Source organism: Ascaphus truei, chromosome 13 (assembly GCF_040206685.1).
Source record: "Ascaphus truei isolate aAscTru1 chromosome 13, aAscTru1.hap1, whole genome shotgun sequence".
Taxonomy (NCBI): domain Eukaryota; kingdom Metazoa; phylum Chordata; class Amphibia; order Anura; family Ascaphidae; genus Ascaphus; species Ascaphus truei.
This window is the reverse complement of record NC_134495.1, coordinates 44,634,949-44,648,168: the sequence shown is the minus strand read 5'-3', so window position 1 is coordinate 44,648,168 and position 13,220 is coordinate 44,634,949. Positions and strand designations below refer to the sequence as shown.

Below are 13,220 nucleotides of genomic sequence, written 5' to 3'. Positions count from 1 at the left end.
GAAACTGTGTGCAGGCTTCTAGCTAGCACATATGAAAAAGCGTCGCTTTTAAGTGAAAACAGTGTGTCAGCAAACATTCCTGGGAACACAACATGAACCCCAGGAGGGGCATACTGACCACTGTACGGTTTTAACCCTAAGCTTTGAGAAGGGGAGAACACAGACAGTACACGGGGGGTAATCATTACTGTACTGGTCTCTGAAGTGGGTATTTGGTAAGGAGTGTCTGGGAAACCAGAAATGACTGCAGATTCCACGACGTGGGGACTATGTGCTGAAGCAGGGATCGTCGCTCTCTGGGTGACAGACTGGTTCAGCGAAGTACCTGGAAATGGGAACTCTGCGACCAAGCTTAGGGAAAAACTTGGTAACTGAATACATTTAACTGGAATCAGAACTTTAGCCGAAGTTTCAGGGGGCACAGCAGCTGAAACTTGAGCTGAAGCAGGGGTTTTATAGCAAAAACTAACTAAGGATTCAACAACCTTGGGGAAGTCATTTAATGCAACCTCTGCTATAGGACTTGGGGACACATTCTCTGAGGCTAGAACGAAGGCATTAGCTTGGAGGCAGCAAGAATTTACAGGAGTTAAAGCAGATAATACCTGAGAGTAGAACATAGAGAGTTTTTCCTCTGTAATAGGTGAGACAAGGGATTCTTCCTCTGGAGCTAGGGACGTGACCATGGCTGGCGGAGAACAGGGGGTTACAAAAGGGGACTCAGAGAGCTGCCCCACAGGGTTTAATACAGGAATGACCCTGGGAACAGAACTTAGAAATTGAAGCTGAGGACGTGGAGGTAGGAGGGATTTGTTCCCTGACAGGGAAGGCATGCAGAACTGCCTAGCAGGGGTTAAAGCAGGAAAAACTTTGAGGGCTGAAAAGGGAGATTCAGAGTTAGGAATAGAGGGAAAAGGGGACTTGTTCTCGGATACTAGAGCCTTAGTGTTGGCTAGAGAAATATACGTATACTCCAGGGGAACCTCACAGGACTGATCAGCAGGGGTTAACGTAGACGTATCATTGGTGTCAGAGTACATGGGTGTACCATCAGGGCTAGGGACCGTGGCAGCATCTATGTTAGGGGGCAGTGATAGTGGGTCAGTTTGGTCATTTCCTGGAGAGGGAGATACGTCCCCAGGTTTAGCGACAGGACTGGCAGCACAGGTGGACTGCCAAGCGGCAGCGTAGCTGGCGAGGAGAGGGTCCTGTTCCTTTATGCAAATGTCCAAAGTCAGGGAAAGTACACGGAGTGTGTCTTGAGCATGAACCACCGTGAAGAGAGGGTCCTGTTGTACTAGGTGAATGTCCAATGATAAGGCCAAGGCAAGGAGTGCATTTCGGGCGATTTATTTTATTTATTTATAAAATATTTTACCAGGAAGTAATACATTGAGAGTTACCTCTCGTTTTCAAGTATGTATGAAGGCGATGGCAAGTTTGATAGGGTGCACATTATCCCAGGTTAAAGGGGAACCAGAGGAGCAAACACATTTGGCCAGAGACTGTTTTAAGTCCTTGAGGCAATAAGCCTTACTAATGAGATCGTTACGGCATTGTCTTTGCAACGGGGTTAAACCTTCATACATAATCTGATCTTCAATCAGGGGTAGTATTTCACACAGATACTGGTTTTCAAACTGGGACTGGTCTACAGGCCGGGACAGGATTTCAGACAGAAACATACCAACCCTCACCACAGGGCGGTCCGAGTTTGTGGGGCCGAGCATACTGTCACGACTGTGCTCGCCACAAACCTGGGTCGGACCGCGTGGCTGAGGTGGGGTTGTAAAAGCACCGACCTGAGACCGCGCAGGCTGATCCGGATTGCGCAGTTTGTAGTCGTACGTCGCAGGATCAGGATAGGAGAAGACAGCATCGTCGATGGACACGCCAGGGTCAGGACTGGAGACATCAGGGTAAACGTTGTTCAAGCAGGAGTTCAGCAACAGGTAGTCAGGAGAGCCCCGCTTCAGCTTAGGAGTGCGGGAGTGGCCTCTGCGCGTGCGGCGACCATGGCCCATGGTACTGGTCTCAGGAGGTGGTAGACAGACCAGAGTAGCACACCGCCTAGCTGCACTGGTAAACCAGTGCTTCAGCGCAAGAGTCCTGAGCGGGCCGGGGAATCCTCCGATTCAGCGCAGGAACCAGGACACGGCCTCTCTAGATTAGGGAAAGAGTAGGCCCCAGGAAGCAGGAAGCTGAAGATACTCAGGGAAACCTCCGCTTCAGTGCAGGAAACCAGGAACAGACCGCTGCATGAATATAGCAGCCGGTCACAGGAAACAAGGAGCTGAAGTAACAAGGAGAGTACTCAGCTTCAGCACAGGAAACAGGAACTGACCGCTGCATGAGACTAGCAGCTGGTCACAGGAACCAGGGAGCTGAAGACAACAAGGAGAGTACTCCGCTTCAGCACAGGAACAGACCGCTGCGTGACACTAGCAGCCGGTCTCAGGAACCAAGGAGACAGACAAGACAAGGCTTATGGCAGAACACAGAGACATCCAGGAAGGACTATGCTCGGCAGGGGGCATTGTGGGAAGGCAAGACTTAAAGGTCAGAGAACCAATGGCAGAAGGGGCGTGTGGCAGTATTGCTTTGGTGAGTGAATCCAGGCTGCAGTAAATATCCGGGAAAGTGTTCCAGGACTGCACAGGTCTGCAAGTTAAGGCAAACATTAAACCGAGGAGCGGATTCCTTACAATATACCACTGAATCATCTTGCGCTCCTCCTCACCTCCAAGCAAAGAAAACGCCTACTAGGTTGAACTCTTTTCTCCCAGGTGTCTCTCCTTTATGTTGGCGTGGTTGTGGCGAAATGGGGAATATACTGCACATATTTTGGTCATGTCCAAAAATTCAGCAAACATGGAGGGAAGTGTTTGCTCTAATACACAGGATTTTGGGAATCACTGTCCCCCAGGACCCAATATATATACTGTAGTATTGGGAAAGCCAATGGCCAATCGTAACAAAAAAGAAATTAAAGTTATCTCCCAAATTCTAAATGCCACTAGATACATCATCGCCAAAAACTGGAAACAACCAACTCCCCCATCCTTAAACCAAATAAAAAACAAAATCTGGCATATAATCTATATGGAAAAACTCTCGGCCTACCTAAATGGTTCCACTTCACAATTCTCAGAGACATGGGCTCCTTGGTTTAGACATGCAGGTATATCCCCATACTTAGACTAGACTATTCTGAACAGAGTGATTTGTTGTATTTAACCTGTTATTTACTATGTCACATGGTTTCAAATGCTGTCCCCTCCCCCACCCCTTCCCATACCCTCCTTCCCTCCTAATGTGTAATCATCAGACTATTTGAAATACTGTACCATTGTATTGTTCCCTTCCTTTTTTCTTTCTGTACCCCTCTTACTTTTGAAAAAATGATTAATAAAAAAAAAAATTTGAAGTAAAAAAAAAAAAAAGGCGGGAAGGGGAACAAAGGGCCATAAACATGTAAATACAGTTCACCCTTTCCCTCCCGACCTGATCCCAGTGTACAGTATGTGGTTGGTGCACACACTGTAAGGGGAGAAATACATGTAACCAGGGGGAAACACATTTTGCACTGAGGCAGGGGAATAAAAATACTAATAAACATTATAACAGTTAACCCCTCACCTCCCATGCGATGGTGGGGGTTGCCAGCTGGGGTGTAACCTCTTTATTCTTGGGCCAACCCCCCCTCCATCGCTACACAGTTCTGTTCCGTGTTGGAGTCCTGTACCTTTATTAAAGGCCCTTGCTAGTAATATGGCTTGTCCCTGTTTGTTCCCTGCTCCCTGTTCCCTAGTCTAAGTCCCTGCTCTCTAGTCTCTGTTACTGCTCCCCTGTCCTGCTCTTGTCTTCCTGTTGCTGACCTCTGCGTGTGACCGACGTTCCTGCTTGATGACTCCTGACGAAACTTTACTAGTGAAACGCGTAGAGTCGTTTGCTGGTTGCTGTGACATACTCAGGACTCTGATCCAGCCCCCATTGAAGCAAGCCTGCCACAGTGATCCTCCTTCATTCAGGAATACCCGAGATTCGAGACACGTTACAGACCGGAAGTGAAGGGCTAGGTCTGAAAAATCCGACATGAAGGCAGCGGAGAGTACTGGAGTTGAACACACACCAACCCTTTTTGTATCTTATTGTGCATGACACTATGTAAGTGCTCATTTTATATGTTTATAAAGATTGTTATAAATTTTTACGGTATCACGCTATTGTTGGCTTTCTTGATTGTATCTACACCCATATTACTATGGATGGTGCCATCTGAGTGAGGTTACTACATTCAAGTGGAAACCTGAACCTACGCACACAAATACAACAGAGTACTTACCACAGCTTTTGAAATGCCATTTAATTTCTAACATCAGGTGAGTCTCCATTCGTGAGAAAACTCTTCACACATTTCCAAAACACTTGGTTTATAAACTTTATTTGCACTATGTTGTTTTTTATTATTTTTTCATGCACAACAAAGACAACTGCGCTCCCCTACTTCTGAGAACGGGTCCTGCTTGCCGCTTGCCTCCGACCTCTGCGTGTGACCTCGATGTACCTGCTTGCCGCCTGCCTCCAACCTCTGCGTGTGACCCCAACAATCCTTGCCTGCTCCCTGCTGTTCCGGCCACCATGGTCCTATCCGCTACAGGAGTCACCCGTGACAGAAAACAAAGGCCACTTCTGGACCTCGCTGGAACAGATCCATCACCTGCCTGCTTCAGCAGACCCCTTCCACTTGCGTTGGTTGAAGATAAGTACTTTTTTTTGTGTTTGAAAATCCCATTTTGGGATCCTGAAGGGTTATTGATGGCGCAAAGGATTCTGCTGGGTTTTTTTTTGTGCCACTTTTCTCCCTGAGAAGAATTCCCCTTTAAAAAAAAGCCTTCCCTGCAGTACCTGTTATCGCCATTTCAGACTCTCAGACTTTCATTCCCTGGACAAGTCCAGCAAAAATCAGAAACGAATCCCAGCGTTGGTGATTCCAATGACCGGATAAATGGTAGCAATATAGTCCAAGACCTTAAATATCCAAACAGCACTGAGTAATAAGTGTAAACAGGTATATGGCTCACAATAAAGCCTAATATAAGCACCCCATAGAATGACAAGGGAACTAACTCAGCCAGACAAACAGAAATTGGCTCACATATGAGAGAACTCACCTGGTCTCACCTATCAACCTGGTCTGAGCGGTAACCTAACAGTCCAAAGGCTGGAGCACTTACAATACCTCTATATATGCAGTAGACATAAAGAAGTCAGTCCATAGTATAATGAAAAAACTCACATATAGCAGTATGCTGCGGTCTGCGATGATCCTGGAAGTGGTGTGCATCTACTTGTATCCGATGAAAGGATACAAAGAAAAACAAAAAGATGATAGTGTACTGCTACAAAAAGGGCTGGAGACAGGTAGGAAAAATAAAAATGCTTTATTTAAGATGTATGATAGCAGAAGCTAAAGAAAAGGGTTTTTCTTTAGCTTCTGCTATCATGCATCTTAAATAAAGCATTGTTATTTTTCCTACCTGTCTCCAGCCCTTTTTGTAGCAGTACACTATCATCTTTTTTGTTTTTCCTTATTCCATGGACAAGGTTTGTCCCTCCCTGCATTTCCGGGTGGGTCACTGCAGATTTTCAGACTTGCATTTCTAAAGTTTATAGTACGAATTAGCTTTTGGGGAGCGCAGATGTCACCATATGTGGAAAAAATATAAATAATATAGTGTAGTAATTTCCAATTTAAACGACAACTAGGTATTCACAGAAATGGGGACTCACACTTTCCCAATCAGGTAACAGCAGTGGGTATATCTATGTGATCTAGGTTCTTCCCATTAGTAGAAGGCAACTGGTCTCAGCGTGATTTCCTCAATATAATAGAGATGACACTCTTAGTGCAACATTGCATGTTCAATAGATGTGTATATTTAGGCAATAAATATTACACTTACATTTGCACAATGTGCATAGACACATAAAAACTATAGATGAGTGGCTCGTTTGTCCGCAGTCAGCCCCTGCTGTTGTGATGCGTCGTGTCACTTCCGGTTGTGATCAGTCCCGGTTTTGAAACGGCTGACACAGGGCAATAACGGGAACACGCGTGGCCCACTGCAATTCGACTCTACGCGTTTCACTTGTCAAAAGCTTCATACACTTTGTATATTATTTTCACTTATACACACATAAGCACTTTCATATATAAGTTGGATTGTGCACTTTAATTTATTTAAAACCACTGTTAATACCTCTTAGAGGAGTGCCCCACCATTTTTTGCACTTGTTGCATTTCTAAAGACAGACTTGTTTTTGATTTCCTTGCTTGGGTATGCCACTGCTGGTTCTCAGGGTCAATTTCCAAAAGACAAAAGTGCCCCCAGTATTTTTTGCTGTGATATTCCTATGCTTGATTCTAAAAGTTTCAGATGTTACTGCAAGTTTCTCTGTCTTAGTTTCTCGCAACCTGTGATATTCCTATGCTTAATTCTAAAGTTTCAGATATAACTTCAAGTTTCTGTCTATGATTTCCCCTGCAATTTGATATTTCTATCACTTATGCTAAGGTCTCAAATCTAAAAGCCAGTTCTCTTATCTTTTTGGCTCCCAGTTTGTCTATTTATGTTGTTCATTCCATGTTTCTGCTTTAAAGACACATTTCCTCTTTACTGGTTTCTTGGGAAGTTTGGTTTCCCCATGCCTGAAGCTATGGCTCCCACTTTGAAAACAGTCTTGAGCAATAAATGTGAACACAGTACCACTGATTCTTCAGAGTTTCTCAAGGCAAAAAAGAAAGAAGAAAAAGAAGGGTGTCTGTTCAATTATAGTAGAAGTTGATGAAGGAATTAAAGATGACACAATAACCTCAGGAAAATCTGCGTTAGAAGAAAATAGAGATATGCTGCAGCCTAAGGCGACTCACAGAATCATCCCAATAATAGCGGTTAAGAAAGAGGACAGCTTTAACCAAGGTAAAAGATCTCTAACCCAGGCACCTCAATCCATAGGGAATGAGATTGCCTGTATGGACATTCCCAGCTAGCTCAAACTCCTACACCCACCACATCATGAATATATATTTATGTCAAAAAAGAGTGCTACTGGGCGTGGCAAATGTATACAACAAAAGACAGGGGTGCCCAATGCTACTTCAAATTAACAAAACATATATGGTAATAAGTACAAAGTACAACTACTTCAATAATAATAATAATTACTTGGTTATTTAGTTAAACCCTTTGGCCAAAGCGTTATAAGCCTGCATACCAAACGTCAAGGTATAACCAATAATGCAGGTCCTACACTACACTGTGAACACTTCCTTTAACCTCTGTATGAGGGGAAGGAATCATAATAGTTCCTGTTCTTGCAGCAAAGTGAAAAGTAACGACAAAAGAAACAGCGCAAAAAACCTCATAGTGTAGTATATAAAAAATTATATTGTGATAGAACAGGTGAGTATTGCACGTACATCAGTTTAAAATTTACTAGCAGTACATGTATATGGGCATGTTACCAAACAGCAACAGATGGTGGGTAACGATCACCGGATGGAATCTCCTCTCACGTCTCCCGTGGGTACTCTCTGCACCGCTTGACTCGCCCAGATGGAAGGCAGCTGCTTTTCCCTGACGAAGTACACTCCATGTACGAAACGCGTTGGATAAAGAGGGCGCATTCCTAGCACTACCCGCTGTGGATTTACCCCATCTGCCATTCGGTTTTATCCCCGTTACACCCGCTGCTCCTCTGGCCGGCCGAGACTGCATGGCTACCAGCGCCACTTGATGACGTCATTGACGCGCGCTCAAAGTGGATGCCGTGTATGCTGATAGACGCCCTAGAGCCAGGGAGATAGAGCCTGCTTCTTCGCAACAGCTGCTGTGAGTACGCCGTGGGACAGCTGAAGTCCATCTGGTTGCTGTGTCCACACCGTAAGGCAGCTGCCTTCCATCTGGGCGAGTCAAGCGGTGCAGAGAGTACCCACGGGAGACGTGAGAGGAGAGGAGATTCCATCCGGTGATCGTTACCCACCATCTGTTGCTGTTTGGTAACATGTCCATATACATGTACTGCTAGTAAATTTTAAACTGATGTACGTGCAATACTCACCTGTTCTATCACAATATAATTTTTTATATACTACACTATGAGGTTTTTTGCGCTGTTTCTTTTGTCGTTATTTCTCTCGTTTTGGTCTGTGGAGCCATTCCACGAATCCAGCTGCATATCCTCACCCTTAAAGTAACAGGTTTACCATTATATTTATTACAATTGTATATCACTTAATATTCACCATTAAGCACTTATTCACGATTATTAGAGCGCAGTTCACTCTTTGTTTCTAGCAAAGTGAAAAGACCTCCCAAGTTAAAAAGGTGAGGAGTGAGCTCTGGGGGGAGGTGACTCATTGTAGCAATGCACAGAACTAACCTAACCGCAATCCCACTTATCCAATTGACCTAAATACAGTGATGTGGTACATGTGGTTGCAACCCTTGGAACCAATGCATTAACGGTGACCGCAGTCATTCAATGTAGCTCATTATAGCGCGTGTGGTCCGCTTATCCGTAGCTGGACACACACAGACAATTCTAATGTATTTACAGGCTCACAACCTGCAGTGGGCTGCAGAGCTGACACTTCCCATTTGCCCTATGACTCAGGGAAACTCTGTTACATGACTTATACAGTTGATACATGGTATTACTCTCGCCCCCTTATCCCTGGAGGGAAGAGACACAGGCATTTCGGATACATTTGCAGTATTATTACCCTGATTGGGAATTGTAGAGTGTCAGCTCTGCAACCCAATCTGGTTCAGGGGCACCCAGCCGGGCCAAATACCTTTATTAATGGCCTGGGTACCTCTTCATCTAACACCTCTCCCCCCTCCCGCCCACACCCACACTCCTCCAGTCCCAGCAATAGCCAGTTCTCCAGATATCTTTCAAAACCAAAGCTGTCTCACATTTTAATCTGGTCTGTAGAGATATATCCCAGAGGGAAAAGTACTAGCAATGCACGGCTCGTTGAACTAAGAAAAATGACGTGGCTGGATCAAAAAGTAAGTAAAACTGTGTCCTTTATTACGTACATTAATGGCGTTATAGAGTATAAATAAAGACATACATACATACATACATACTCCCTACCTCTGTCCGGCTTGTCCGTGTCCTGGAAAGTAACTAGCAATGTACTTGAATGTAATACTCCTGTGGTGTGTGCTTATCTGTTCCCCTGTGTCGTCTGTCCTGTGTGCATCTGTTCTCCACAGTGACGGTAGGGGCAATGCAGCTCTTATAATAAAGGTTACGCCCAGCCCCTATCCATCTTAATGGATATACAGGATGTCACTGTATATCCATCCCTCTGTGGCTCATCTGGCCCCAAAAACATGTATTTTAGAACTGTATGCATGTATTTGTATTGCTACATTACTACTGTGTGTGTAACTGCACCTGTATATTTCTTTGTTCCCTTGGTGTGCTAGGTTGGGGACAGGAGAAGTGCATGAGACATTGTTGGTGTGGGGAGGGGCGTGTACTCAGTCCTGGGGAACTGTGACTGAAGGCAGGACCATTGTTCAACTCAGACCCAGTCATCCATCACCACAGGAGGTAACCTGCTGAAACTGGAACCTGAGGTCAGGGTCAATGCCCCAACTGAGTCAGGTCTCAGTGGTCAGTTTGATTTTCCCACTCTTCTTATGCCCACCTCTGTGGAATACCTCGAAGCACTGTGCTCTCCTATGGTCCTGATTGGCGAATAAAAGGCGAGTTCTCGCTCTGTGATTGGCCCACGTACAATCTGTGCTCTGATTGGCCAGCATGTAGTATGTGTGCTCTGATTGTTTGACAGACCTTCTCCATAGTTTCAGATGGAGGCCCGGGTCTATGTAAAGAGCTGCCGATCTTACTTCCAGTGTTCATTCTGATCCTGTCGTGGAGGTGGACTAAGCGGCGTGCTCTGAGGCTGTACTGGAGAAACCTGAAAATGAGGCTGCGAGTCGATAGAGATTTGAAAGTGCGTTTGTGCCGTGGAACTGCGAGTTGCCGAAGAAGCAGAGAGCAGAACTTTTGATCAGGGAATTTGAAAGTGCTCAACCGCGATTCTACCAGAGAGGTCCGGATCCTCACAGGAGTATAAGCAGCGCAGGGTAAGTCATTGCGGCGGCGCTGGGCACATAGGACTACTAGGATTGCCCCTGTATCCCCTAATTTAAATGAGTATAGCTCTGTTAAGTGATATTGTGCTGGGTCCGTTGGCTCTGGACAGAATAAATACCTGTTATTTGATATCTGTCCTGTCTGGTGCTTGATCCCGTCAGAGAGTTCTGGTCTCTCATGACACTGTGTGTGTGTATTCTGATGTGTGTGTCTGTTCTCGTGTGTGTTCTGTGTGTAATCTGTTCTTCTGAGTGTATAACCGTTCTCCTCTGCGTGTGTTTGTCCTGTGTGTATCTATTTCTGTGTGTGTGTGTTTGTCTGTCTGTTCTGTTTGTATCTGTTCTCCTGTGTCTCTCTGTACTTAGTTTCTCTGTTCTCTTATGTGTCTGAGTGTGTCTGTCCTGTGAGTATAAGTTCTCCTGAGTGTGTGTGTGTCTGGCTGTCTGTACTGTGTGTATCAGTTCTCCTATGTGTGTGGGTGTGTCTGTTCTGTGCGCATCTTTTCTACTGACTGTCTGTGTCTGGCCTGTGTGTATCTGTTCTTGTGTGTGGTTGTCGGTATCTTATCTGTGGTCTAAATCTGTGTGTGCTGTGTATCTCCATTGTGTATATCTGTTATCGTGTGTGAATGTGTGTTCTCCTGTTGTTTGTGTGTCTTTCTGTTCTTTTGTATTTGTTCTCCTGTGGTGTGTGGCTGCCTTCTCTGTGTGTGTGTCTGGCCTCTGTGCGTGTGTGTGTACCTGTTCTACGTGTATTTGTTATCCTTTGGGGTGTGTGAGTGTCTGTTGTGTGTCTGTTGTGTGTGTATCTGTTCTCCTGTGTGTCTCTCTCTCTACTGTGTGTGTGTGTGTATCTGACCTGTGGTGTATGTGTGTTTCCTGTGTGTGTGTGTGTATGTTTTTGTGTGCGTGTGCCTGTTCTCCTATGTGTATGTCTGTCATGTGTGTGTGTGTGTGTGTCTGTATCTGTTCGTGTGTATGTGTACCTGTTCTCTTTTAGTGTCTGTCTGGCCTGTGTGTACCTGTTCTCGTGTATGGTTGTGTGGATCTGACCTGTGGTCTATGTCTGTGTTCTATGTGTAACTGTTCTCCACTGTGTGTTATCATGTGTGTGACTCTGTCCTCCGGTGTTGTGTGTCTGTCCTGTGTGTATCTGTTCTCCTGTGGTGTGTGGATGTATGTATCTGACCTGTGCTGTATGTCAGTGTATCTATATCTCGAGAGAATAAAAGATGGGGAGAGAATAAAAGGTTGGGAACCTCTGCTCTAAAATATCCCGCCCTGAGTGACAGAGATGAGCCTCTGTTTGCCCGGCTCTGTAACTTGTTTCTTATTCCTGACATAAACCTCACAACAAAAACACAAAGTGTAACATTAGCTCCTGTTTGCTGGATCCAAACATGACTGACATCTCTATTAGAATAACAGAAAACCTCCTCTTACCCAGTGAGCTGAGGTTCTGGTGATTCTCCATCATCACGTCCTTGTAACGCTCCCTGTGTCCTTCTAAATACTCCCACTCCTCCATGGAGAAATACACAGCAACATCATCACACTTTATAGGTACCTGAAACACAGAGAATACCCCACTCAGTATCCAGATATAACAATTGGTCCTGTAAGAATCTTTTCCTTATGGAAAGCCAGGTGAGCAAGGCAGAGAGGAGAATACAGATACATAGAACAATGTTTGCTCAAGAAAAGGCTGAATGGAGACAGAAAGGTAGTAATATCTAACGCTGCCCAGCAGCCCTCACCTCTCCAGTCAGCAGGTGAATGATGATGTTGGTGTGTTCCAGGATCTTCTCAGACCTCGGCTTCTTGTCATTGTTTCTCTCATGTATCAGGGAGTTAGTTGGATTCTCCATGATGGGTCTCTGGGTCCTGCAGAATCTTTCTGGCACACAGGGACTGCTGCTGTCTGTGACATGCTCACCCTGCGTCTTCACAACAATATAATCCTATATATTGAGAGAGACAGTAATAAATATCACTGTGCAGAGCAAGAGACAACAGTTAATATGTCTCATGTTCCTGCACTGTACAATCTATGATCTTTGTGCTCATATATGCAAACATCACATTCAAAAGTATATGTAATCATTACAGGACTTCTGACACTGTGGATATTACAAACAAATGTAGTATAGAGACAATACATTAATGTTATTAAATAAATATATATATATATATATATATATTCAATTGAATATCAGGTGCGCAAAAACAAAGTTAAATGTTATTTCTACACTATGCAGGCCCGATGCTGGTTTTAACACAAAAAACACAATATAAATTAGATACAATGCACCCGGCGCAATATAGAAATATATTATTGTAACAAGATCTCTAAATGACTGTGTGAAAAACATTCAGGGTCCAAAGGAAGAAATGGTAACTTTAGATATACCAGAGTGTTAAAGGGTAAACAAGGACATTAATATGGATATAGCACCAGAAGATAATCAATTTGTACAGTATAAAGAAACAGTCAATTTCTTCAGGAAGGGAAGAGGTTACATTTCAGAGCCTCTAAATCTATGCAAGGTGGTGTTCAAAAAAATTACCTATGAGTCATATGTGGACCTTGACACAGCAGAGTCACTAGCAGAGAAGAGCTCATCTCCATGATGCGGCTATCAATCAGGAGGACTTTAGTTGTCCATGATTCAGGATTGCTTATCTCTATGGATACATCTGTATAATTGGGACAATGACTCATTATGTGTCATACATGGACCTCTTTAATGCTATGACACCTTGTGATTTTCTTTGTGGGGGGGTCAGACATGCTTTTCAGACCTCATGATCATTATATCACTAGGCTTCATAGATTTTGACAGCACTTCAACTTATGTATACATTGTCCTAGTGTTTTCACACATAGGTTGTTACTAGTGACCCTAGAAGCTCATTGTGTTCACTGGTGGCACTTGTCAGGCATTTGTGTATGTTTGCATACACATACTGTGTGGTATTAATATTAGGTTCTTGTGATCCTGCCCCCCTCTGGCTCTGCCAGTCTGGACAATATTCGAA

The 13,220-nt window shown here is 44.4% G+C and overlaps 1 protein-coding gene across 1 annotated transcript in view; it reads right to left on the bottom strand.

Annotated features, from left to right (window-relative positions):
• The window catches only part of LOC142465301 (uncharacterized), a 96,990-nt gene that overhangs the window by 57,305 nt on the left and 26,465 nt on the right, over window positions 1-13,220 (bottom strand). The window contains exons 3-4 of the mRNA XM_075569332.1: window positions 11,939-12,142; window positions 11,625-11,748 (exon numbers count right to left, since the gene is read on the bottom strand). Of these exons, the coding sequence (XP_075425447.1) occupies window positions 11,625-11,748; window positions 11,939-12,142 (328 nt within the window). The remainder of the gene's footprint in view (window positions 1-11,624; window positions 11,749-11,938; window positions 12,143-13,220) is intronic.